General features: G+C 38.3%; 2 protein-coding genes across 4 annotated transcripts; both read left to right on the plus strand.

Moving 5' to 3' along the window:
• The first annotated feature begins 1145 nt into the window (after positions 1-1145).
• cdc37 (cell division cycle 37 homolog (S. cerevisiae)) lies at positions 1146-26208 on the plus strand. Of its 3 annotated transcripts, XM_056372568.1 has the most exons (9): positions 1146-1847; positions 2288-2380; positions 17976-18272; positions 18354-18456; positions 19446-19561; positions 19646-19768; positions 21479-21661; positions 23425-23496; positions 23720-26207. In XM_056372568.1, exons 3-9 carry the CDS (start codon positions 17991-17993, stop codon positions 23822-23824), a joined length of 984 nt encoding a protein of 327 aa, XP_056228543.1. In that variant the 5' UTR covers positions 1146-1847; positions 2288-2380; positions 17976-17990; the 3' UTR covers positions 23825-26207. The 3 variants fall into 3 exon arrangements, with proteins under 3 accessions (XP_056228543.1, XP_056228541.1, XP_056228542.1); XM_056372566.1 differs by lacking the exons at positions 1146-1847; positions 2288-2380 and adding an exon at positions 15701-15999 and having other exon boundaries at positions 23720-26208; XM_056372567.1 differs by lacking the exons at positions 1146-1847; positions 2288-2380 and adding an exon at positions 15701-16048.
• On the plus strand, positions 7684-13744 carry LOC130166797 (vascular cell adhesion protein 1-like). Its single transcript, XM_056372565.1, has 5 exons — positions 7684-7936; positions 8640-8909; positions 9064-9393; positions 11348-11602; positions 11802-13744. The coding sequence occupies exons 1-5, from the start codon at positions 7699-7701 to the stop codon at positions 11972-11974; spliced, it is 1266 nt and encodes a 421-aa protein (XP_056228540.1). The 5' UTR covers positions 7684-7698; the 3' UTR covers positions 11975-13744.
• Positions 26209-26568: the final 360 nt, after the last annotated feature.

Here is a 26568-nt window from a genome sequence, read left to right on the forward strand (position 1 = left end):
CTGATTAGTTTTTCATTATCTGATTATTGTTTTATTATTATTTGAAAATTCTTCTCTGTATCTCATGAGAAAGACTGGAATAATTTAAGCTTTCTTTTAATGCGCCCGGAGGATTCAGTTACACACAACACTCAGTGCATGTGCAACTGACATCCTAGTCTAAGACAGAAATCCACTTTATATACAACTTTAGATAAAACTACAAGAGTCCTCCTCCCAATTAGCTCTGACTCTTTTGCGCTCCAGCTTCTTCCTCCTCCTTCGTCTTTTTGATAACCTCTTCATCCATGAACAACGGACAACATCAGAACCAGAGGTATATCATCTTTTTTCTGTTCAATTCTTCTTCCTTCCTGCTGTTAGGTAAGGGGTTTGGGAGTTTTACCATGTGTTCAGCAGAAAATAAAGGGAACTGTAGAGGCAGCAAAAATTAATAGAAAGACACAATGAGGTGCAAAGAAGCCATTTTGATTCAGATTATCCAAATCATTTGTTTTAGACTTTGTAGTAAGTATGGCTAAGCTACTGTGCTAAATATAAGTTTGGTCTGTCAGAAGATCCTGCTTGTTTTCTCTCCGCTGGAGATGAGACGTTTCAGATCATACTTCAGTAATAATTCCTCAAAAGCCCCATGAATCTGTCTGACTTTGCAGAACTGAAAATGTATGCAAAGTTAATAAGTGGAGTTTAAAGTGCAGGTGTTAATGTGATGTGCATTTAAACCTCAATTGTATTCATTCATTTTCTGTTTTATACAGGGAGTGTCAACAGTCTTCAAACATTGGGTCTTGTTACATGCATACACCATCTTAGGACTTTCAGTTATGTGGCTGAAATCAGTTCCCATGGATGAGATTTCTCTAATATCCATGTAGTACTCATATATTTTGTTAATACACCATGGGACTATTTAGTGTTGTGTGTTTTTACAACACTGAATCTCAGTGGACATCATTAAGATTTTGTCACACTAATAATATTTTCATATAATGTTCCACTTTTATACAATACATGCAGGTAAGTACATTAAAGTGCCAAGTCTCAGCTTTAATTTGAAAAAAAAAGCCACTTTAAAATGTGTAGTTTTATTTTGAAAAAACATTTATATTCGTATTATATTTTATTATTTTTAGCCCTTGTATTTTATTAGAGGGACTGATTGTCACGGTACGAGCAAGGAGAGGCCAGGACCCAAATGCAGAGTACAAAAAACAGTTCTTTATTCACAAAAGTAACAACGAAAAATCACCTTTAACGGGAAACAAAGTAACAACACGGGAAAAACCTTCTAACAGGGAAAAACCAACTAAAGGTGTCCAGGAGCAAACTCAAACTGGTAAGTCAAAGTACAAAGAAAAAACTGGAGATAATACTTAGCGATAGGGAACAAACGTGAGGCAGGAGATCGGCTCGCGAGCAGGCGAGCAGCAAACTGAATACTCCGCCCACGAGGACGTGAATGGGGTTTGGCTTCAGTAGCCGAGCTGATTGGAGAATGCGGAGCAGGTGAGTCTGGTTGAGCCCCGCCCCCGAGCACTCAGTGTGTGCAGAGGGAGAGAGAGGGAGAGAGATCAAAAACGGCACAAGAGTCAGAGCATAACACTGATATTGGCACTTATTACTTATGTTGTGTTTTGTTTTTGAACAGAAACACTGTTAGAGATACAGCACCAGTTCACTTTTGGTTTCCTGAATGGTTAACATGAATATGTGATGGCTAATGTTTTTTAAAATAACAGCCTTTCATGTCTTTCTTACAGATCCAAGCTGTGCAGAGAAACCTGAGTTCACTCCATCCAGACTGGTGGTGCAGTATGGTGACCCAACCTCTGCCGGATGCTCCGTGTGTGAGTCTTACACAAAAAACATTTTGAATCTGGAAAGAGCTCTGGGAAACCATGAAATAAACGGAACCACAACTTTATGGGAGGTTGAAAATATGACTGAATGGGGCACAACTGCAACGTGCTATTTTATTAATGCTACTGATCACCAGCGTCGCGGTTTCCTGCCTGTAACTGTGTACAGCTAGTTAACTTGCTGTTTAACAAAATATTTAAACTAAAAAACACCAGTGATGGTTTCCTTTATTTGTTCTTTCAAATATGCAGTTAACAGGATTTAAACTCAGCTTGCTCTGTATGTCTGTCTCTGTTTGTCTCTACGGAGCCTCCAGAGCTCCAGTATTGGTTTTCCAATATTACTTTCTTTCTGCCTTAATATTCCAAATATTAATGTAGTCTGTTTCGTCTTTTTTCTCCCTTACCTCTCATCTGATTCTTTGCAGGAAACTTGCCCCTGGTGATAATCTTTGGAGCACAAGTTAGTTGCTGGATATCATCGTCATCATCGTCATCATGATCCACTACTTCAAATTTAGGTAAGACTTTTTTTTTTTTTTTTTTGAGGCTACAGCAAAGTATAGTTGTGTTTTAGTTGATATTTCTAAAGCTGAGATTGTTTTAATATTCAAAACTGACACAATGCAAATCAATTCTCATGATAGACTGCTGTGATGCAAAGCTTATTTTCATTATGTAATACTGATATTTCACCACTAGAGTTTGCTAGACTGTAATCTACAAAGTGAGCGGTGTTTTAAAAAAACAAACTCAGTCAGTAAGTCTGTCATTGCCATAGTTGTTTTCCTACAACATGTGAATATATATTTGTGCTTTATTCAGTAAGTTACAGTTTTTTTTATCATTCATGCTCATGTTCACCAGCAGTTAGAAGGAATTAAAGAATGAATCTTGAATTCTTGAACTCTTGAGCTGAGATTACAATCAAAACATAACTAGTGTGCAGTAACATAGTTCTCCATGACCATTTCCTCTCATTGAACAGAGGAATTACTCCCAGGTCGCAATATAAACAGGATTTTAGCTTTTGCACCGCAGTTTTTTTTGCATTGGCCGCACATACAGCAAGATTCACATAACTTTGGCCTTCCTTTGTAATTAGTATTAATAAGCGCATTATTCACATCATTACTTCCATTTGACCAAAATTTAGTGATATTTGTAAACTTTAATGTTTTCCCCTCCAGCCAGCAGGACTGCCACAGTGTCACTGGGGTGGCGCCATATTATATAAATATTATCTGGTTATGACATTTTCTGAAAATGGGCTGACTTTATAGACTGCTCAATCTTTTCTTCTGATGACTTCAATAAGGAATGAAAGAAGTGTGTTACATTATGACTATTTCTATTTATACGTCAAGTAATTTAAAATATGAAAGCACTGACAAACATATATATGACATATATGTGTGAATCCAGTGGAAAATACAACATGGGCAGGTTGTAACTCGCACAGACCTCACCCATCTTACCTGTCCAGTCTAGAGTCGTGTTACCGTGCCACTGACACCAAAATAAAGTCACAGTGGTTAATAAGATATGTATTGATTAAGGATTCAAAGTTTTGTGGTCGAAAAACGCGACCTATATGGTAGTTCAGGTTGGAGGACGTGCTGAGTAATATATGCAGCAACATGCAGTGTTAAGACTGTGCTAAAAGACCGTGGACGGACACTGAGACAATGGGCCCCTGGGCAGTGGGCACAGATATGTCAAAGGCCCCCCAACACCTCCTGCATATAGGAATAAGAATAAGACACCCACACTGATGTAGTCACAGAACACTGCGACTCTTTGTGGTTATTTTGCATCTATATTTAGTCTTTTTGTGTTTATTTTTAGCCACTTTGTGTCTCGCTCTGGTGATTTTGTATCTCTTTCACATCTCTTTGTTGTCATTCTGGTTGTTTTGCATCTACTTTTGAGTCATTTTTCATTTCTTCATGGATTTTGTGTCTCACGTGCATTGCTTTTTTTTGTGTAATCATATTGCAACTATATCTCGTCATTTTGCATCTCTTTGTGGTTACTTGGCTTGATGAGATGATGAGATGGTGAGATGATTAGATGCACACCAAACTCAAAGAGTGTTTGGTGTGCATCTCTGCATAGTCGGTTTGTGTTTATTTCAGTGACATAATCCCTGATTCTTTGGGCCCCTGGGACTGTGCCCAGTAATAAATCCACGTAAAAGATTAGTGTGAAAAATGAGAATTAGAAGAAGGAAATATAAAGGATGAATTCAAATCAAAAAAGATCTGTCTGAAATGGCTAGTGAAGAGTTTGATACATCACAGTTCAGTTCATTTGGAATTGGTAATAGATATATTAGTAAATAAACAATGAAATACCTAAACAACAAACTAAAAAGATACACAAAATATAGAGGCTGTAAACTTCAGGTAGGTTCAGAATGATCACAAATGAAGAATAATGTAATAAGGTAGGCCTGAGTAGGTCATTGTAAAAGTCATGTTAAGAAGTACATTGTGTGTGTACCTGGAAATTAAAATGCTGTCTGGAAAGGACATTTTCAGTTGGTCCCTAAGACAACAAAGCGTAGTGAAGGAGGCGGATGATGATGCTGTGAAATGGTTAGAAATAGCGACATATTCCCAATAAATTTCCTCATTCTGGTTCTGAATAAGAATTTAGCATGTGGCTATATGACCTCAGTGAATAAGGGCTGTGAAGTTTGGCAACACTTCCTATGAAAACCCCCCCCCTCCCCCGAGACGTAAATGTCAAACTAGCTCAACTTCCTAAAACCTAGAGTATTTTCGTCAGTGTTATACTTCTGTTTTTCTGTGCTTCAATGGAAATCTCTACAATTCACTCATTTTTGAGAATTTATGGAGATGTCCATAAGCACTGTTATCTTGCCTATAGGGGCCTTCATTTTCATTTCAAAATAATCAACAATATAAAAGGGCAATCCATTTCTGCCAATGTATAACTTTAGCACTGACTTAAACCAGAGGGATGTCATTTTGTTGGTATTTTGTTGTGTGACTCCTTGTTCAAAGTTCACTGACGCAGTCATTTCTACAGTGGCTGAGAGAGTTCAGTGCACTGCAGCGGAAGAAAACACATGCAAATAGACAAGACACAAAAGAATTAAGAAAACATCTTCATCAATTTGACAACACATGCCCTGCAAAAGACATCCAACACAACCAAATAGACAAAAAAGGGCACAAGTACTCACAACACAACCAGTACAAAAAACGCACTGCAAGTAGCACAGACGACAATCTGTTTCCATTGGACACAAAGAAAGCAATGAATCAGTGTGAGTCATGTGTCAAACTGCTCTAACAAAGCTATCACTTTTAACTGGAATACATGTACCGGTAATTGTGCCAGCGTCACCCAAAGAACAAGATTCATCTTGTTGATTTTTTAAAGAAAACGAATCAGCAAACTGTCAAACTATCCCTTTGACATGTTCACCACTGGATGCTGTTTTCTATCCATAAATGAATCAAAACAAATCAAAGGCCTCTTTCGCGACCTGGTTGCCCACAATTTTTTGAATATTAATGGCTTATAACTGACATATAAAGCATTAATGATTTGTAAAGCCATTAGTTACAACTTACAGACCCCTGAGAAGGAGTGGTTTATTGTGAGAAAGTAGGTCTGGTAAGGAGTGGTTCAGCAGTATACTACAGTTCCCTGATGATTTTCATAGTTTGGTGAAAGTCAGACTTCACTTGCTGCTGTTGTGCGGTGCTGCTGCTCTTTTCCTTTCACCGAGTGCCATTAAAATATCTGCGCCTTTGATATGGACTGCTGCCTTCCTCGGGCTAAAAGCTGGAGTGGGGGAGGGGGGCAATAGTGGAGGTAATAATAGACTAAAAATAACCAGAATATAATTAGTTATACTCAGGGAAACGGGACGTAAAAAATCTGAAGTGTGATATGGATTTAATATGACAAGGAGACAGTATTGTCTTTGATTTAAAAGTCGTATCTTGTGTGTGACCTTCTCCTGACACGAAAGGGAGGAAACAGGAATCTCAGGAAGGAGATAACGCTGCCACCAGGCCACAACTCCTCCACATGACCGAACTACACTCACAATTGAGGCCCGTGTACTTTACTTGGATAAACTTTACTCCATTTTAGAGAGAAACACTGTCATTCTTTGCTTGACGACATTTAACTGACAAACTTACTTTGATTTAAAATACAAAACATAGGATTGACTCACATGACGCCTGCACATCTGCACAGATGCTTTTGGTTATGTGTCTGATTAGATGAACTCAGGTCGGAGCTGTGCACGGCTACATATTCTGGGAGTTTACGTAAGGTCACTACTGCAAGGGGCGTAGGTTTGGTTTTATCTTTCGTAGAGACATTTTTGTCAGATGGCCAAATTTTATGTGCACTTCTTCAATATCTCTTTTCTGATTCGTTTGCACACATGTAGCCTGACTCTGCAGAAAGTTTACTTGAACCCAGTGTTTGTTTACTGATAATATCTTGCCTGAAACTTTTAAAACAAATATTTAACAAGAAAACAATATATAAAACCTTGCGGGTAATGTGCTGCTCTGTATGAACCAACTATCTACTGGGAATCATGTTCAAATCTCTGCTGCTTCGTCCTTTCAGCTCAAGAGTTTCATGCTCAACCTCATCTTTGAATTATGTCAAAAAACGCATTATTGTATAATTTTTCATTCAGCTGCTGAACTAATGGGAGGATCTATGACATCAAAGCTCACTTCCTGCAGCTTCCCCTGTCTGTGCGTCTGTGTTATTCAGGCTGCTGTTGACATGATTTTCAGAATAAAATGATGCGTGACATGAGCAAACAAACCAGTTGAACGAGCTGTGGCTAATTCTCTTTATTTAATTTACTCTCTCATTCGCTGAGCTCAGCTGTTACTTACACTTCAGTTATTCTTTAGAAAGGACAAGATGTCTGAATTCACTTTTGGTTTCTTGGTCTCACACATTAGTGACCACTCAACCACTGAAATTGAAATATTTTACAACAGAGGTTAAGTTTTTCTGGTGAAGACGTTTCCATGTTCTTTCACATTTGAAAGAATTAAACTAATACTTACCTGCTGCTGCAGCTGGTCAACAATATGTTTGAAGTTGAGGGGTTGCCAGATCAAGAATCAAGCATCCCTCACAGTCCAGTCTTTCACTCTTTATTATAATAACAAACATTTTACTGAAAACACATAAACCTGGAAACTCATAGTTGCTGCAGAGATCTCACCTGTAACACAGAGAGATGTGAAAATACTGGTAGGAAAAATTAACTATCAACTGGACATTGGTAGGGACATGTCTGTCCATACCCAAATAGTTTACTTGAAGTCCGCCTATTCAGCATTTATAAACAGTATAGAAACATTTAATAAATGGCTTATAACACAGTGTAATGTAGCTCTAAGCAAGTACATATTAAAGTGTTTATTAATTGACTTATTATTAGGCTTTCTAGGTTTTATTACATTATCTTTCTGTCCATACATCAGCCTGCACTTATGAGCGTCCACAGGAAGAGTTGCAGGTGTTAACAAATACAGTAACAAACGCTTAGATGTGTTTAAAACTATATTATAGAGTGTTATAAACTATTAGGCCTAAGTGCTTACGACCAACCGAACACTGGGTCTTACAGTGAAGTGTTAGCATTTCACTTTGTTTGTCAGGGCAGCCCCTGTAATGTCCAGGTATTGTAATAAATGAATAAGAGAGTACCGGGATTTCCCAGGCTTAGTGTTTTCAATTTTACTTTTGGGCTTATCTGTACACTGACGTGACGTGACGTGACGTGACGTGATGTCGGAAATTCACTTGAGTCATGGAGAGTCTTGTGGATATCTGCCGCCCCCTCAGCTTCTTTTGGGACAATCTCAAGCTCAAATCGCTTTTAGTTTCGGTCTCGGACACACTTTGTGATCGGCGCTGGTCTCGTACACTTCGCTCCCCGGACAGCTCTCTGTTTGCTCAGAAAAACGGGAAAACAATGTTTTGCTGTAGAATATTTTTGGTTGTTTCTTTGGCGAATTTCCTTCGCGACCTCCATGTGTCCAGCTGTGGTAAGTTTCCTCACATCTGTTGCGGTGTCACGACTTTCGTCGAGGCGACATCCATCACGTGTTATAGTGTTCAGATCCATGTCTGTCTTGTATTTCATCATTACAGCGCTTGTGTGTTAGCAGATGGACTCTTGTTCTTTAAAACGTGTTTTAATCATTAATCATTAATTAATCTAATCATTTTTAACGATTTGTTTGCCAAGTGTGTTTTTCCTTCATGTTTCACCATGTGGTTTAGGTCTAGTAAGTAGTTGAAGTGTATGATCTACAGCCTTTAATAGTGTCCTTCATACTGCTGTGTAGTGTTAACGTAGCGTGTGTAGTAATGTACAAACCACTTGTTGACTTTCTTTCCTTAAGTTACATTTACAATGATTATATTTATTGTACTTTTCTAAATCGTAATAAAGTAAATTTGAACTAGACCAAAACATTCACAGTGTAGATCAGGATATCAGCAGTGTCTTTATATCACTAACCCATAGTGGACTGGAAGTGTTTCAGTCAGTGAATAGTTTGAGCTGTGTGAATCACTGGTAAATAGCCATAGACCAACATATAACCACTAACCTTATTGATTAATCCAAACATTGATAAGCAAATTGATTAGAAAAATGTGACTATATGTAGAATTAAAGTATATTTTGCTGAGTGTTTTACATCAGCCTGTTTAAATTCACAGCCTTTCATGTCTTTCTTACAGATCCAAGCTGTGCAGAGAAACCTGAGTTCACTCCTTCCAGACTGGTGGTGAAGTATGGTGACGCAACCTCTGCCAGATGCTCCGTGTGCGAGTCCTGCTCAAAAAACATTTATAATTTGGAAAGAGCTCTGGGAAGCCATACAATAAATGGAACCACAATTGTATGGAAGGTTGAAAAGATGACTGAATGGGACACAAATACAATGTGCTATTTTACTAATGATACTACTAATCATCAGTGTTGCACCACCCTGCCTATAACTGTGTACAGTAAGTTAACTTTGTGTTTACCAAAATACCTAATCTAAAGAATATCAGTGATGGTTTCCTTTATTATTTGTTAACAGGATTTATACTCAGCTGGTCAGCTCTGGCTTGCTTTGTACGCCTGTGTGTCTACATCTCTCTCTGTTTGTCTCCACAGAGCCTCCAGACCGTGTCTCCATCAGCTTTCTTAATCACACTGGGCCGATGTTCATGGGCCATGACTACGCTCTGCAGTGTGAAGTACAGAACGTTGCTCCTGTTGAAAAGCTCAGTGTGACGTTCTACAGAGGACAAACAGCACTGACTCAACTACAGTCCAACAACACACACAAGAAACCAGTGACTGAGATCTTCTCTCTGAGCATCACCCCCAGAAAAGAAGATAATGGAGTCCAGTACTGGTGTGAGGCCAAGCTGGAACTGGGACCTGAAGGACCAGAGCTCCCTCCACTGGTGACATCACAAAGAGCCACTGCCACTGTTTTCTGTAAGTGTGACAACAGAGCCAACAGACCTCAGCGTTTCTGTTTTGCACAGCTCTCTCTGCTTATCATCTGGCTTCTTTTGAAGTTACAGAAGAAGATTTTTTATCTATTACTTAAAGCCACTTGAATCAATATTTCTACATAGGCAATGGATCAGTTGATTACTGCTGTGTTAAATGTGTGGTAAATCGCCCTCATCTCTACGGTCTTTTGTAGCATCTCATAGCTGCTTGTTTTGGTTTTTCTGGCCCCAAACAACAGTGGCAGCTGTTTGTAGTGAAAAGGCTCTAAAAATCCACTGTGCTCAGCAGGAAAACAGCAGACAAACAAAGTTAGCCACATAGTGGAACACTTAGCAGCTAAAGAGCCAGGTATTTCCCTTGAACCTAGAGCTAATAGGATTGTAAATAATAGATATTCAACTGTATCGCAGATTTGTCAGGAGGTCAGACTTCAAATCAATACTTTGCTTCATGTCTACTGGGTGTTTAGTTGGGCGATTGTTTGCTGACACATCTGCCGTATCAACCTGAAAGGTCAAAATGTGTCAATGCTGTGTTTTAAGCTTGTTTCCACCACTACTAAGTAACAAAATAGTTATTGCTGGTGTAAATGTTGCAACGTTGAACTGTGCTGTCCACCTCTTTGGGTCACGCTGAAATATCTCAACAACTGCTGGATGGATTCTGTACAGAGATTTGTGGTCCCCAGAGGATGGAGCCTACTGACCCTGACTTTCCTTTAATGCCACGTACAGGTTGACAACTCGTAGATGGATTGCCATGAAATTTAGCATTCGAGTCGCCCTCAGGATGACTTGTAATAACTTTGGTGATCCATAGACTTCCCATGTAGCACCATCATGAGGTCATCATCAGTCCTTAATTACTGACATTCCCATCAGCCTGAGCTGTACTTTGTGTTTTGGTGCTAGTATCAACATGTTAGCATTCTGATGTTAGCATTTTGATGTTAGCATTTAGCTCAAAGCATCACTGCACTAAAATGCATAGTCAATAATCCTTACTTCTCTGACTGAACTGATGAAACAGTGATACTCATACCAGTAACTATAGCAAAGCTACTGCAGGGAGAACAGTTTCGGTTAACTGAAGCTACTTAAAGTAGTTGAAACTTTTTGTTTTTAAAAAAACAAAAACAAATTGACAATGTGTATGTGATATAAAATTATAACAAAATATAGTACAAAAAGGTCACATGCCACCAAAAAGTACCTACTTGTTCACAGGTCACACCGAAGTAAAAAAACTGTGATTCTTACTCAGGTGGAGATTTGGGAAGTTTATTCATGATGACGTAGTTGCTATGTGGGCGCTGAGCACACAAAGGTCAGGACTGCCTGGTGTGCCTTGGCAGGGGTCAGGATGAAAGAAAAAAAAATCATTCTTTTCCTTTAATGGCCCAAAATTGGTTCAGAAGTTAAACTACATAAAATGGCAAAAAAAAAAAAAGTAATTTAACTACTTGAATCACTGTGCGTATATGAATGTAGCTGAACTGCCGGAAAGCTACTGCAAAATATTGTAATACTTCTAGTTAAATTGCACGTACTTCACTACTCCCCAACACTGACTCATAACACGTCGCTCCCAGTTTGTTGTTTCTAATGCAATAAAATGATCATACGTTTTGTATATAAAACATTGATCTGCAAAGAATCTTTTAACTACAGTCGTTGAATAAATATAGGAGAATATAAAGTAAAATACTTTCCTCTGAAATGTAAGTGGTGTAACAGAATGTAGCAGCAGAAACTGAAAGTAAAGAACAGAAAATGATTGTGGTGAAGGAACTATGGTGCTTTCCACCACTGCTCTTTTATAACACATTGTGTCAATGAATGAGTTGTGTAATTTTCCAAAATTGTTTCCATTTTGCTGTAATGACGTGTTGTGTTTCTTCCTCCCTCAACTCCCTTCCTCTATCAACACACAGATAAACCTCATCTAGAGACATCAGATCCAGAGACTGTCACCATCACAGAGGGGCAACGTCTACAACTGAACTGCACGTCTGTGGGAAACCCCAGCCCCTCATACACCTGGAAAATCCCTCCAGCTAGTCCTTCCCCCTGGAATAGCAGCGTTATCACTATCGAATCTGTAACTTTTGAGCATGGAGGCTGGTACACCTGTGATGTTCGCAACAGCGTGGGGAAAATCACTGTGATGTATAATGTGGATGTCAAAGGTGAGTTTTAAGTTTGTTTTTAAGATTGTTACTGAAATGTGAGTCCCTGATGAAAAACACAACATTGCTTTCAGTACTGCTTTTTCTGCCCTATGAACTGACTGAAACAAAGAAGGAAGTTCATTGTGATTTGGTAGTTTTGATGGTATTTTTATGTTTAATATCTCTCTTCTGTTTTTCTCTACTTTATTCTCCGCAGCCGACATCACCCCATACATTATATATGGGGGAGTAGGAGGTGGGCTTCTGCTTATCTTCTTCACAACGATAGTATTAATCCACTGCTACAAACACAACCGAATGGGACAATACAATCTGAAGGACGTTTTTCGTTTGCACACACGACACGTTGCTGTGCCCATCACAGAGTAAGTCTGTGGGAAACTATGAAATGAGCATGGACAGTCTGGAGCAGTTATTTTGTACATAGATACAGTGTTTAAGAAGTCCAGCATCAAATTGAATGTTTGGCAATGGATTGTTGTTACATCTCCCTCACCATCATTTCCTCTCATCTTTCTACTGACACTATCTGATGACATAAAATACCCCAAATAATATGATAACAGAAGAGTTTAATTCAAGTTTGAACTTGTGTAACCTAAGTGATGAGTGGAACAAGTCACTAGACTCAACTGCTGTGTTTGTGAAAGCTTCAGTTTGCTGTTAGGCACAGCTGTATTTAGCCCGACCCCACCAGAAGTCTCTGTGTCTCAACTTAACTCATACTAACCACAAGGTATGAGTTAAGTTGAGACACAGTTAGTTGAAACTTAGGTTTTAGGCCATATACTGATGTATTAAAGGGGAGATGTCTGCACCAAAGGGTATTTCAAAAATTACAAGTGTGAAGCAAATATCATATTTTGTGGCACATTTTGTTTTGTTTTTTTTAAGCCAGAGAGAGAATCGTTTGTTGTTATTTCTCTGCCAAAATTGTGTTATTCTATATTTCTATTGTTGTTGACAGTTTTTTTTATAAAAAGATTAAAACCAACAATGTGTTAATCTCTCAATACTTCAGTACTTTCCTATGTACTGTCTGTGGCACTCAGACCCAAGCCCATTCATTCCTGCTGAAGACATGAAACACGTATATTTATAAAAAAGGTTCAGCAATTTCATAAGACAGCTGAGCACAGTTGTTTTTAGCAAACATTATTGACAAAACTTACTTGTGCTTTTGTTGAGGCTCTCAAAATTAAGCCACTTTAGGGCCCACTTAAGTTTTATAACGTCTGCATTGTATCAAACAGATTTGTAACTGGTTACCACAAAATATTTGCCACACAGACACCTGGGGTCTTCGAAGCCCCTGATGCTCTAGTGCTCAACAACCGTTGCCTGCTTGTTGATCTAGTCTTGAGTAAGCTGTATTCTTGAACTAATGAGTTTGATACTGTACATGGAGGGCCTGTGGCTATTGCTGTCATTTGTGCGTCTTACTGTCCTCTGTCCTAACCTGTCATTTCATTGGCTTTAGAACACCCACACTGCGTCACACTGCCTCACATTTACATGTAAATGTAGATTAATGTGCATTGTTATTGCTGTTTCACATAATTGGACCAGTTTCAACTGCAGTTGTATTGGGGTAGTTGATGAAAAAGGATGAAATTCTCTAAGTACATTGAAACAGTGCAGATTGTTGGATAATAACATATGAAAGTAGTGTATAAATAAAGCAGACTTTCCTTTTCTTTGCAATTAGTAAAACAGTAAATTGCAGCATCACTACTATTTTGTCATTTACTAAGGGAAGTGGGAAATTATGTTCATGATAACATATCCGTATTATGCATTGTTCTTTCGTTCAGGTGAACATGCTGTTTTGCTGTTTCTCATGATTTTATTTTGGGTATGTAACTACAACGAACTTTATAGCTTTATATAGAGAAGTGCTACACTGAGGAAGTTGAATATGTGAAAACTCACACACTGAAGTTCACAGCTGCTACTATACCACAGAAAGCTTGAGCCTGACCTCAATAACCAACTTCCATCAGCATGTACTCACTGTGTGTATGACATGATTCATACAAGCAAATGCTGTATAATGATGAACTTTACACTGGAACTTAATTAAGGAAATATAAGCTTCGATCAGTTTATTTTTAAAGCATGAATAAATGGTATCACTTCCTTGTTCTTCACTGATGTTTTACTCTCAAGGTGCTTTCTATTAACAGTAGTTAAATGACACAGTGTTAAAACACCACAACACTGATCCACCAATAGGTTAAAAACAGTATTTGCTTATTATCAGTTGTCCAATGTAAGAATCTGACCTTGTTTCATAGTATTAATAAAAGATTATTAGACAGACTTGCGTAGTTCTACACTGTGACAAAATGGAAAATATGTGGAATGTACTGAAAGAAACAGGACATAGTAATTACAGTTTTCCTGTTTATAAGATTATTCATTGCTGTCTTAATTTCTTCAGAACTATGGATCTCTGAGGCTTTTACAGGAAACTCCACTTCTGTTACATGGGCTGGTTAAGGTGGAGCAAGTGACTACATCCCGGAAATGTTTTACTTTCCCTGTCCTCCTCATCCTCTCCTTACACGAGGAGATTTGAGAAAGATGAGGAGAGGAAAAGAAGCCGATTTAAGGAATGGTTGATTTCATCCTTGAATGTTAGAAAATAGAGGGATCCATCTGTAATGGTTAATAGTACCATCAATAACCAAGAGTTAAAATATATTTAGGAGTATGAACAATTTGAAATCTCAGCATATTTCAGCCTCTTTTCACAGGATAATTTAATTAGTGTGGTAGAGATTCACGTCTCCATTAGATCATGTTTCATTTGCATGATTAAGGTAAATCTGTTTCTGACGAGTGTTACCCCAGTTTTTTATTAGATCTATTAGATAAACCTGTTTTCTCATTGTCGGGACAACACATTTTCCTCCTAGTCTTAAATGAATTCAATTCTTGTGACTGTTATCAAAACAGGTCCATTGTTCATGCCCTAGACCTCAAGGGTCATGTACAACTGACAAGAAATGACGGGTCACATTTTTTGCAAACTACGACTAAATATCATGGCCATACAGCAAGATGTCCAAGAGGTGAAAGCACTTGCAGAGGAAACACCGGTGAATCCGGCCTGCATCTGTTTCCCGCTGTGTCAATGTTTTTATGGTTGCAAACAGTCATGCTTGTTGAACATGTATATGGTTTAGAAAACCATGTGTGACTGGCAATGTATTTATAGAGGCCTGTATATTTGGTGTGTCGTATTATTTTTTTTTATAGTGCTTCAAAAGATGTAAGATTTACTTCGAGATATCTGTCTCTGAAATTTAATCAATAGGCTTCAATAGAGGTGAATGGAATTTAGCGTCAGTACAAAATTACATTTAGAAAATTAAACAGCTTTCTTTCCAGAAACAGTTTCCTTGTTAGGGATGATCCACATTCACAGAACACAGTGTCTGCAGTTTTCACTGGACCTACTTCCTATTGAAGAAATGGTCCCTTTGAAAACTGTAGCCACACAGTGTAGACTGTGGAAACCACCCCTCCCATACCCAACCCTCCCAAATGTCAGCGGACAAGGGTTTCCCCTCGTCACAAATCCATATACAATACATTCAATACATACAATACATACTGAAAGAAATAATCATTTTTTCCAGTATCCTTCTTGGTTCAAAAGTTGTGACTCTCCCTGCTCAGTTAAAGGAATCATATCAGTAGCCTACATACCAGTAAACAAGAGGTGCAAAACAAAACCAAAACAATTTCAATAAAAACTGAACATTATGCTCCTCATGAAAGGGGATTTATTGCTGGACTGTTGTAGCCTATCAGATTGCATTAGGTTTAGCTAAACTTTTAGATTCCTAATACCAGCTCCTATTAGTGTCTAATAAATTTGTCTTATTTACTCCATATTTCTATTAACATTAATATTCCCAATTTCAGTGCTTCTACCGTAGGCCTAGGCCTATATATTATATAACTATCATTATATTATCACTGTTGTTATTTTGTAAACAAAACAAAACAAATCGCTGCTCTTCCTGATGACGTATAACGGTTGGATTCCCTGCGCGCGCAGCTGTCGTTCTACCGGGGGCTTAATTAAACGGCTGGTGACAGCTCCTCTCACTAAGAGGATTGAAAAACGATCCATTTCTGTCTCGTTTGTTCACTTTGCCGGCGCTTTGTGAGTGTAGTGCCCCAGCTGGGCTGCCCTGTAGTTTCCCTCCGCTGTGACTGAAACTGGAAAACCTCGGGGACAGGAGGCAGAAAGAGGCTGGAAGATGAGCACCCGAGCCGGCGTCGACTACAGCGCCTGGGATCACATCTATGTGTCAGACGACGAAGATGTAGCCAGTCCGTATGTCGACACGCCGAGCTTATTCAGAATGAGACACCGGGTCAGCAGTGAAACTTGTTGTAGCCGTGAAGTTTGGAGTCTTATACCTGGTTAGTTTTACCAGTAGAAGTGTCTCTTAGTAACTGACCGATAGCCAGAGCTGTCCGTACAGAGCTTGACCGGCAGGTATTAGACATAAATCTTTGACCTGTCTGATACTGTGTCGCTAAAAGAAGTGCTAGCTAAAGGCTAGCTAGAAAATTGTATTGGTAAAGCACTTTTTAAAATACAGGTGCTTTACGAAAAGGAAAAAAGGGAGATGGAAGAGAACACACTACTTGAAAACAAGCAGAATTAATGATATAAACTAAAAAGCTATAAATATTGTGACCATATATAAATACCATGTGGTCACAGTATTTTGTGACAAAAGACAAAGTTTGTTACTTTATTTGAGGGGTCACAATATTTGCTTATCATTATAATATTTCTATTTTCATATTTGGTTTTCCATCAAAATTTATAACCACATTTGAATATTATGTGGTCTGGTTTAACAACTCACAGTATTTGTGACCCTATGTAAATAGCTATAGGCACCATTTATTTGCAACAGATATGTGACCGTGATGAAATGCAAATGTGTGCAGTGCTAATAGCACCTAATCAATTCACATGATCTGACAGATTGCTATTGCATCTTATCAAGGGGAAATAATTAGAGCACTAACAAGAAATGTCAGTACAGACATGTCAAAAATATGTTTGACATAGAGCATGAAAGTTGAGTCTTTATCTTGGAAAATTTGGGTTTGACTAAATAATCTTCACTTAAGGTCTAGTTATTAGCCTTTTTCTTCATCTCGCAGTCTCCTCAGTAGCTTTTTCCAAAGCTCTCTACTGAATCTCACAGCCTTCTTCACCTACCTGTTTCCATCCACCATTGAAGATTGTGGGATGCAGTTGAATGCTCTGGAAAAAGCTAATAAGTGGACTTTGAGTTAAGATTTGACAGCTTGTCCATGAGATACTACTGCAAAGTTTACATTTCAACTCTAGAAGTGGTTACAATTCTTTAACAGTAAATCTATGGTAGCCTCATCAAATGTGTTTTTATGTTTTGCAGGAATATTGGCACATATATGATTATCCATTAATATTTGTTTTTAACTTTAAAATATATACACTGATATAAGCCTCAAACATCCAGTATTTGCCTGGCTCTAGAATTTTTTTTTATTATTTCACACAGTCCTTTTGAGTTATGAATTATATCTAGTATGGTTGCTACAGTAACCACAATGGTCAAGCTCTGTCTGTTTAAATGTGAATCTGGGTAATGAGCTTAACTTGTTGGTACCCAGTTGTCACGTGACTTGTTAAGTAAATTCTTGACTGTCTTGTAGTCTCCAGCTCCCTCCTATTTTTATTTTATTTTTTTTTATTTTTTTTTTACTGTTTTTCATTCCTGAGTAAATGTTTGACAATAATTCAAAGATAGTTTAGATGTGGGAAAGTCCAAATAACTCCACTGGCTGACATGTTTGGAATGTTATGGGCTGTCTTCATTCCTCATTTCAGCTTGTGAATGTACAATTTAGGCCAACTATGTGTGGAGAGACTGTAGTGAAGATAAACATACTTACTCATTTTCTTTCAAACTGAACTGTAAGTCTATGTAGCCAGACACAAGACATAACACTTCATATCTATGATATTTGAGATATCTCTCCCACATCAGGCACTGATTTAATACAAATGCATTTATTTTAAAATAAAATAGACTGCGCAATGTAGGTTTTAGGCAGTTGTTTCAGTCTTATGTACAGACTGGTGTTCCTGTTTTTGTTGTTTCCTGTCATGCACACTTCCTTTTTTAATGTGTTTGATGTTGTTTTCTTCTAATTTAACTTTTGAGTGTCCTCTCCCTATCTGATCCCCTTCAGCGTTCACCCTCTCATCTCCATTTCATTTGTGATCATTCATCATTTCAACATTCATGTTTTGACTGTCATCCACTCTGGCTTAACACAACAGGCCCGGTTAGAGAAAATGGCTGACTTTCAGCAGAAAGGGGAAGATCTGGAGAACAACTTTGCTCAATGCAGGAGGCTATTAGAGGAAGCCCAGGGACGACTTAAGGAGCTGCAACAAGTAAAGAAGGAGGGAGAGGAGGATGAGGAGCAGGAGGCTGAACTGAAGAGAGTTCAGACTGAGGTGAGAGAACTGAAAAAGGATGAAAAGGCTTTTGAGAAAATGATGGAGCAATACCGGCGAGAAGAAAAGAAACTGCCCTGGAACGTCGACACTATCAGCAAAGAAGGTTTCAGCAAGGTAAGGTGTGGCAGGGTTTACCAGATTTAGTGTGACTTGTCAGTATGCCAAATAATCTGTTTTCTATTACTTGTTTTATAGAGTGTACTCAACATCCAGCCTGTTACAAAGGAGGAAAGGGAGGAAGAGGTGGAAAAGCACAAGACCTTTGTGCAGAAGTATACAAAGGAAATCAAACACTTTGGTATGCATAGACTTACTGAACCTGATGTTTACTACAAAATGGGAAAGGTACTACCAAGCCAATAGTGAAGGATTGTGGGTTCAAGGATATATCCTGATAGCTACAAATTAATACGTTGTGATGAATGCTGATGTGTTAATAAGGTAACTCAAACAATTTATTATTTAATTTCTTGTTGGAGTAATCAAAACAGACAGATATTAAGAAATGGCCAGGACATCCTGTGGGAAAAGCAGACGGGAAATACTCTTGGTGGGGTTATAAATAGACTGAGGGCTCCCAATCCGGTTACAAGAAGCATTCCACAAGTTAAAATGATACATCATCTTATCAAACACCTTTTTGTGACTAACCTCTCTCACTGTTTTTGCACTCACTGCTGCTTGTAGCATTTTACTTAGAGTTACATGAACAGGAAAATAAACATACTGGGCAGGATCCATTCCCCACTGGAAGCACATAAATCTTGCTTGGAATGTCGAGCGAATGTTTGGCCTTTCTGTACCTGGCAAACGTCCACATCTTTCAAACTTAACACCCCTAGTCTGTGAAACAGGCTTCCTTTTTAAAAATGCGCACTCTCCAAACCAAGCTGAGATAACCCAGAATACATTGCCAAAGTTACTTTTTCAGACTTTGCAAAGCTTCTTTAGACCCACAGAAGGCATTATACATTACGAGCAGTCCTCCCAGTGACGAGCACGCTGACCCATATGTATAAAAGCAGTGGAGTTCCTCCTTTAAAATGTTGAGCTCATGGAAATCATTTGTTGCAATCTATTTCTTTATTTACTCTTCTTGTTTCTAGTTATGTTCTTGTCATGTTTTGTAATGGTCTAAACACAAAATCCCCAGTTTCGAAAGGGGAACAAGGCAGCGAAAGATTTTTTTTTTTTTTATTGTGAGTCACCTAGCAACAGTGTTTTCACAAAACTCAGGACTTCCAGTTGAATGCAGCATTTTGCTGGATTTGTTTGTGTGTGCACCAGGGATGTTGCGGCGTTGGGACGACAGTCAGAAGTACCTGTCAGACAACCCACATCTAGTGTGCGAAGAGACAGCTAACTACCTAGTTGTCATCTGTATTGACTTTGAGATAGATGAGGTGAGTGCTGTGAGAAAATTACTCTGGATTAAAGCAACTCGTTCAGTCCAATAAAAGCCTTGTTAACTCTCCATGTACTTATAGAAACATGCACTGATGGAGCAGGTGGCCCACCAGGCCATCGTCATGCAGTTCATCTTGGATTTGGCTCGGACACTGAAGGTCGACCCAAGAGGCTGCTTCAGACAATTCTTCTCAAAGATTAAGGTCTGTAATGAAATGTGATCTCTTGCATCTTTGTCTGCTCCTTCGGGAAAAGTATTTTTGTTTCTTATTTGGGGAATTTGGGAATTTGGTCATATCTTTGTTTAGTCGTTTTTTTTTGTGGTAGATTTGATTGAGTTTAAAAAGAAAACAACACATACCCCACCCCAACAGAAAACTTCCCACGACTGTATTGAAACAGTTGCTGGTGAAAGAGCAGTGCTTATCAAGATGGTTAGCATTAGAGGAAACAGTGGAGAGACTGTAAGAAGTCTGTGACCATTATCAGCAAAAAGCCAGACATATCAGAACTGTTAGTGCAGTCAGCATCTTTTATTTGTTTATGTTTGCAACTGCTAGTGGCTGACAGTGTCGGTGACTCTGTTAATGCAAACTCTCGCTCTCTGTACTGACAAGGTTTGAGGATTATTTTGCCCACCCCCTCAAATTGACAAGATTGGTTCCTTATGTATATGATGTATGAAACCCTGGCTGTCTGAATATGTTTTTAGGAGACTGACATTGGTTCACTACAGTTCCAAGGTGGAAATACACAGTCATGATGGTGACTGCTCATGATATGTCTTGTATTATATACCACCATATGGACATGTTAACAAGGTTAAACACTTGATTTTCTTCGGAAGGGGTCTTTAAATCAAATAACAGTCTTCAGTCCACTTCAGTAGTCATATCAGCTTGTGTATCATGTAGTGCCTGAAGGTAGTGTTATGAGATGAGTCTTCCACTCCAAGGAACACTTACCCCTTAAAAGTAAGCTTTTCTAATCCGCACTTAAATAATCTAGAAAAAGTACCCAAACCATCAGAAACACCTCATCATTCCCTTTTAAGAAAGCAGCCCAGATTATTTAATGTGTGAGGTTGTTGACATTAGGTGGAGTATCTTTGATCCATATGATCGATATTCATAAGAGGTGCTCATTAGAGATTCCCTGATTGATCGGCTGTTGATCATGATTGGCCGATTTTCATTAAAAATAGATTGGTAGATTGGAATTGATGCTTCTAGTCACTTAACACCTTAAAACCGATCACCTGTGGTTAATAATCCGGTGTCGGCAGCTGAGAGAAGCACTGTGTGCTGTCCCGCCTCCCACCTTGTTCAATGCGGCACCGTGTCACAGGCCACCAAAACAAAACAACATGTGGAAGTTTTACAAAGTGTGTGAGACTGATATAATGTACGCCATCTGCAATTCATTTAAAAAATGATCAGTATCGGGCCTCCCTAGGGGTCTATCAAAAGTTTAAAGTATGATAAGGGGAAAAACGATTCCCTGGAGGGAAGACCTAAGCGGAGGAGCCCAGGCTCTTTTTTGTAAGTAAATGCCCAGAATCTAGAAATTAGTTTACACTCCAAAAAGCAGTAGAATCATAGCTTCATATCTGACAGTCACAGCACAGTGTATTCAGGAAGGGGGCATGATCTATTATTGCAAGGTAACACGAGTGATATGCAGCCTGTGGAGAATCCTGAACAGAGTCTCCCTCAATCTGCTGCATGTAAAGGTAGATCTTAGCAAACCTATTACCGCCTGACAATCGTCTTTGATATATTCATTACTCAAATCTCTTTCCCATTACATGAAATGTTTTGCAATCAGAAATAAATCCTTCTGTCACCATAAGGGAGGTCTAAGGGAAAACCTGAAGGGATCTGAAATGCTTAATTTCATATCTTCCATCTCAGACTGCAGACAAGCCATACCAAGATGCATTTGACCGTGAGCTGGAGTTGCTGAAGGAGCGGGTCCGCAGCTGTGCACAGATTCGTATGGAAGACGCCATGAAGGAGGTGGAGGAGGAGGAGAGGCAGAAGAGACTAGGTCCGGGTGGTTTAGACCCTGTAGAGGTCTATGAATCGCTGCCAAAGGTAACCACAAATACACACATGCACACACTGGCACACGCATAGACTTCTGAGAATTTCAGAAGTGTTTGCCACAGGGCTGTCGCTGTCTTTTTCTTGAAATGCAACAAATGGTGCCAGTTTATTTTCAAGTGAATATCGCTACAATTTTTTTTTACTTAAAATGCACAGTGAAGTCTCAAAAGAGCAGGTTGACATAACGGGTGGTGGATGATAATTTTATAAAGCAATCTCAAAATAAGAAAACACTAAGAATTAAAAATGGTTGTTTCTTATTTTAAGTGGTGTTTGTTCTCGGCCAACAAATATTATTGCCTGATATTTAGTTTGGTGACTTCTTCCTCTATGATTAAGTTACTCCATTTCTCAGTATTTAGGAGTTTGAGTGTCAATTTTATTTACAAACCAATACCTGTTTGTCTTATTTCATCAATTTCATCAATTTCAGAGGCGCATATGGACAAATATAAACATCCATTTAAATCAGACCCGAGTCAGATTTTCTGCCCACTGCAATGTCGATATCATGTACATTTATGTCTCTCAGTTTGCTGTTGTTAGACAAGCACAATTCAATAAAAGGTCTTTAAATAACTCAGTCAGTAAATAATCCTGGCAGGTAAAATCCATCAAAGTCTGTGTCAGACTAAACTAAACTTTTTATCCCAATAATTAACATTGAGTGTTTACAAAATGGGAGGTTTCCACAGCCACTGTAACAGCAAGATTTAATGTAGCTTTACACTGCAACCAAAAAAGCATGTGTTGCCTCGCTCTACATCCCTCGAGGCTGTGAGAGAAAACAACAGGTCTGTTAGAGCGTCTCCCATCTCATCCAGTTTACACAGCACATCACATTCAACACTTCTGCTGAAGCAACGAGGCAGAAAAAGTCAATACTGCAGATGAACCTATACACACCAGCATTAACCACCTGGCCACAAGTTATTGTTTTGTTCAGTTTTCGATTCTCAATACTCAAGAATTTGTCGATTCTTGAGTATTAACACGTGATATTGGTTTCACTACCTCCACCAAGTAGGCTGTGTTTTCACCTGTGTCTGTTTGTTTGTCAGCTGAAATACACAAAAGGTACTGAACAGATTTGCACTGAACTTGGTGGAGGGATGGGGCCAGAGAGAACCCATAAAACTTTGAGGTAGATTGTTGTTTGACATTTGCCTTGGCAGAGGTCTGTGCTCTACAGTGCTGTCATTAGTGTCTTCCAGTGACTTGTAATGGTTTACATTTTATAGGCACATATCTGGAGTCCATTCGTACTGTATTTCACATTAACAAAAGGGGTTTTAAAGACTGTACACTATTTAATGACCTGTTTGAAAACAAATAGTTACTTTAAGAGTCGTTTAGTTGGCGCGAGAGCCTGCATTTTATTTTTTTCAGATATCCGATCGTTGTTTGTAGATTTTGAAGTCAGTGTTTGCGCAGTCTATTGATGCCAGAGAAGTCAATACACAGCTCAGCAGAATGGATTCTGCTCTTTGTACAAGGTAAATGGCATCATATACCGGTACTTTCCCTAAGCTTAAGTTTGAACAAAGTTGTTTGGTTTCATTGCAGTGATATGATAAACTTCAGAACGGTAAAGTTAAGACAAAACTTAATAAGATTGGAGAACAGTGAGGTGCATATTAAAGTGATCATATGCATTTTAAACATGACATTGAACAATTGTTTTTCCTACAGGGATCATTTCACTAGGTTCATTGCATTACATCAGTACTTTGACAGTTTTTGTTTTGTAGGAAATACAAAGGAGCTTTGACGAGAAGAACATTCAGATGCTGCAGGAAGCTCTCAGCAAACTGGACCCTGAGGTGAGTGAATAACAGTAATGTCCAATCAAGAGAAGTATCATAGTGAGGATCAGAAAGTGTTGAATTGGCACAAAAATGCCACCAAAATGTATTTATTCATTCATTCATTCATTCATTCATTCATTCTGTCATTCTGTCATTCTGTCATTCTCTCATTCTCTCATTCATTCATTCATTCATTCATTCTGTCTTGAACTGGTATCTCTGTGTTTTCTCTCTACAGGAAGGAAAATACCATCTGAGGAGGTGCATTGACTCTGGATTGTGGGTCCCAGATTCAGGAGAGGGTCATGATGAGGATGAGGATGAGGATGAGGAAGAGGGTTAAAAATAGAAGGTAGCTAAACAAAAAGGGGAGATAATATTTCTGGTGGCATCAGTTGAACTGATACACATATTTTTCTGTGATTTTGACCCACATCATCACTTTAAGATAACATTTGTTTTTGTGGTTAGTTCAGCTTGAATTTGTTTATATTTGAAAACTCATCGGACAGAGTCCAACAAGTAAGTAATGTTTCATACATGCAACATAATTTTCATAGTAGTGAATCATTACAGTATTTTCTAGGCATATTAAATTAATGTACATTAAAATGTAAAAATGTAAAATTTATACATTTTCAAATATATAAATATTTAATAAGAATATGGACTAAATTATCATATGATAAAAAAAAACTGATCAGCAAGTACTGGATTAGCATCACTTTCAGTCTCTTTCAATTTGTGCAACTGAGTAAAAGAATATTATATCTTTTAGACATGTCTCAATCTGTTTCTCGTAGACGTTATCGAATGAATGTCATTAGAAATAGCAGATCTCACACAGACTTTGTAACAGGCACCACACTTTCTGATTTATTTTTGATCTACTCATTTTATTTTTGATGATGGCAAATTTACGCCAAAATATTACATACACTATTGGGTCTAAATTCCAAAAGTTGCTCTTTGCATATTTAAAAAAAAAAAAACTGTAGATAGGGCTGCAAACTGGATGAGAAACTGATGCTAATAAAATGTCTGACTTTCATTAGTCAGCAGTGTAAACCAATGTCTCAGATATATCTAAAATATTTATCCAAATATTTCTTTTTATAAAGAAAAGTCTAGCACTGCATCGCAGGTTCTTTGAGGTATAACCGTATTTCTACTGTAATCCTCTCCTCTGTTGTGCTACTGTGGCCGACAGCGCCATCTCAAGTCTGTTTGGGGACAGGCAGCTCATGTCCTGTATGGTGAACAGTGTTGGGTAAATTTGAAGTCCCCTGATAATTTCATTTTGTAGTCAAGATCAACTTGTCCTATGATGACGGGAGCAGCCCTAACAGTGCAGTGTGCTTTAAAGTCAAATTGTTGAAGCTTTCCACCTGTAGGATTGTCAGGTCAGAGTTTAAGAACCTTAGTTAACTATTGGTACAGTTTTTTTTGTTCGTGTCAAAGGGTTCTGAAATTTAAAGATTACCTTGTGGCTTCTATTTAGTGGACAGAATGACAAACGCCGTAGATTACAGCAGACCGGCATTATATAAAAATTAGGTGAACTTTTAATTTTTGTTGTGGCTGTCAGAAGCCTCGAATCAACTACAAAGTGAGTGTTTTCTGTCTTGTTTTCACAAGCTTGTATCCTTGGCAAGAGAGGAAATAGAGCTCAGCCAACAAATCAGCGGCCAAATATGTCGGCCAGTATTAGATATATGTACGTATCAGCGTATATGTTAGGCGATAAGTAACAAGAAATATCAGAATAGAAATGCCAAAGACATGTTTCAGATGATTAAGAAGCTGTTAATTGTAATAATTATATTAGATGATATGTCATCAAGTGTTTGTAACTATCATAGAGAGATACTGATATCAGAAATCAAGTGTTGGTCGGGCTGTAGTTGGTAATTCAGGCATCTAAGAGTAAACCTGTCAGATGGATTGAATTAAAATAAAATAACCCCAAAGCCCAACCTTGCTTTGCAGATTTCAGCATTGATTCATCACAGTTAATCTGCCAGAACTACTACTGTCATGAACAATGACAGTAATGATTCATCCTCTATCAATTGCCTGATCAATTAGTCATCAAATCGTTTAAACTTTAAAAGAGATGAAGAGTTCGTCCAACTGAACGCTAGTTCAAATAAAGTTGTTTTATTGTTGCTACTTGGTAATTTAATAGTTTTTGTGTAAAGGTTTTACAAGCAGTATGTTTTTATTTAGTAGTTATCGTTGCAGATGTGAGACTGGTTTTATGTTGTGTTGTAGAACTTGCACAATAAACCAGACTTGATTTTCGTTGTTAACAAACTGTTTCTGTTCAGTTTCCTAACTTTTCCCCTGGTTGGTGTGAATCATGACTTATTTTCTGCCTTTCTTCTCTCTCCATCTCCATCTCTCTCTTTCACTTGCATAATTAATTGCTGGGTCGCTCTCTCGCCCTCTCTCTCCTTCATAATTAATTGGTGGGTTTGATTTAGTGGTCTGTGCAGGATTTTTTTTGAGGCAAAGCTTCTTTGTGCAGTCACTTTTGTAAATAGAAAACAATCAGCGCAGGCGCAGGGCATAAATCAAATCTAGATAATGCTTATAAAAGGGGAGACTTACAGAATAGCATTGCAGCTTCATGTACAACTGTTTGTGTGTGTGTGTTTGTGTGTTGACAGTCAGTTTATATCAATGTGTTGCAGTCCTGCAACAGTCTCTCCTGATGCGTGAATGTTATACTAATTTTGAAAAAGCACTGAACAAGCAAAAGTCAGCGCAGGTTTAGTTTTTGGATGTTTGCAGAGATCATCAGAGGCTGCGCTGCAGACTGTAACACTCTGTCTTATAGCTGTGACAGTTAGTCACTTAATCAATTAGCTGATTGACCAAAAATTAATTGGCAGGTATCTGGTAATTGATTGATTTACTTCCGTGTCTTACTTTATAGTAAACTAAATACCTTTGCATTTGGGACCATTGACAAACAATTTGAAAGCCTCATCTCAGCATATGGGAATTTATTTTTCAATATTTTCTGACATTTTATCGACCGAACGATGAATCAATGAATTCTGAAAATAATGATTAATCATT

This window comes from Seriola aureovittata, chromosome 3 (assembly GCF_021018895.1).
Source record: "Seriola aureovittata isolate HTS-2021-v1 ecotype China chromosome 3, ASM2101889v1, whole genome shotgun sequence".
Taxonomy (NCBI): domain Eukaryota; kingdom Metazoa; phylum Chordata; class Actinopteri; order Carangiformes; family Carangidae; genus Seriola; species Seriola aureovittata.

Bases quoted from the DNA above. Each gene is read 5' to 3' on its own strand.
- LOC130166797 (XM_056372565.1), top strand. From the start codon at position 7,699: ATGGAGAGTCTTGTGGATATCTGCCGCCCCCTCAGCTTCTTTTGGGAC. The intron at 8,910-9,063 runs GTAAGTTAACTT...TTGTCTCCACAG, and splicing joins CCTGCCTATAACTGTGTACA to AGCCTCCAGACCGTGTCTCC. The intron at 11,603-11,801 runs GTGAGTTTTAAG...TATTCTCCGCAG, and splicing joins GTATAATGTGGATGTCAAAG to CCGACATCACCCCATACATT.
- cdc37 (XM_056372566.1), top strand. From the start codon at position 15,883: ATGAGCACCCGAGCCGGCGTCGACTACAGCGCCTGGGATCACATCTAT. The intron at 19,562-19,645 runs GTGAGTGCTGTG...ATGTACTTATAG, and splicing joins TTGACTTTGAGATAGATGAG to AAACATGCACTGATGGAGCA. The intron at 23,497-23,719 runs GTGAGTGAATAA...TTCTCTCTACAG, and splicing joins TCAGCAAACTGGACCCTGAG to GAAGGAAAATACCATCTGAG.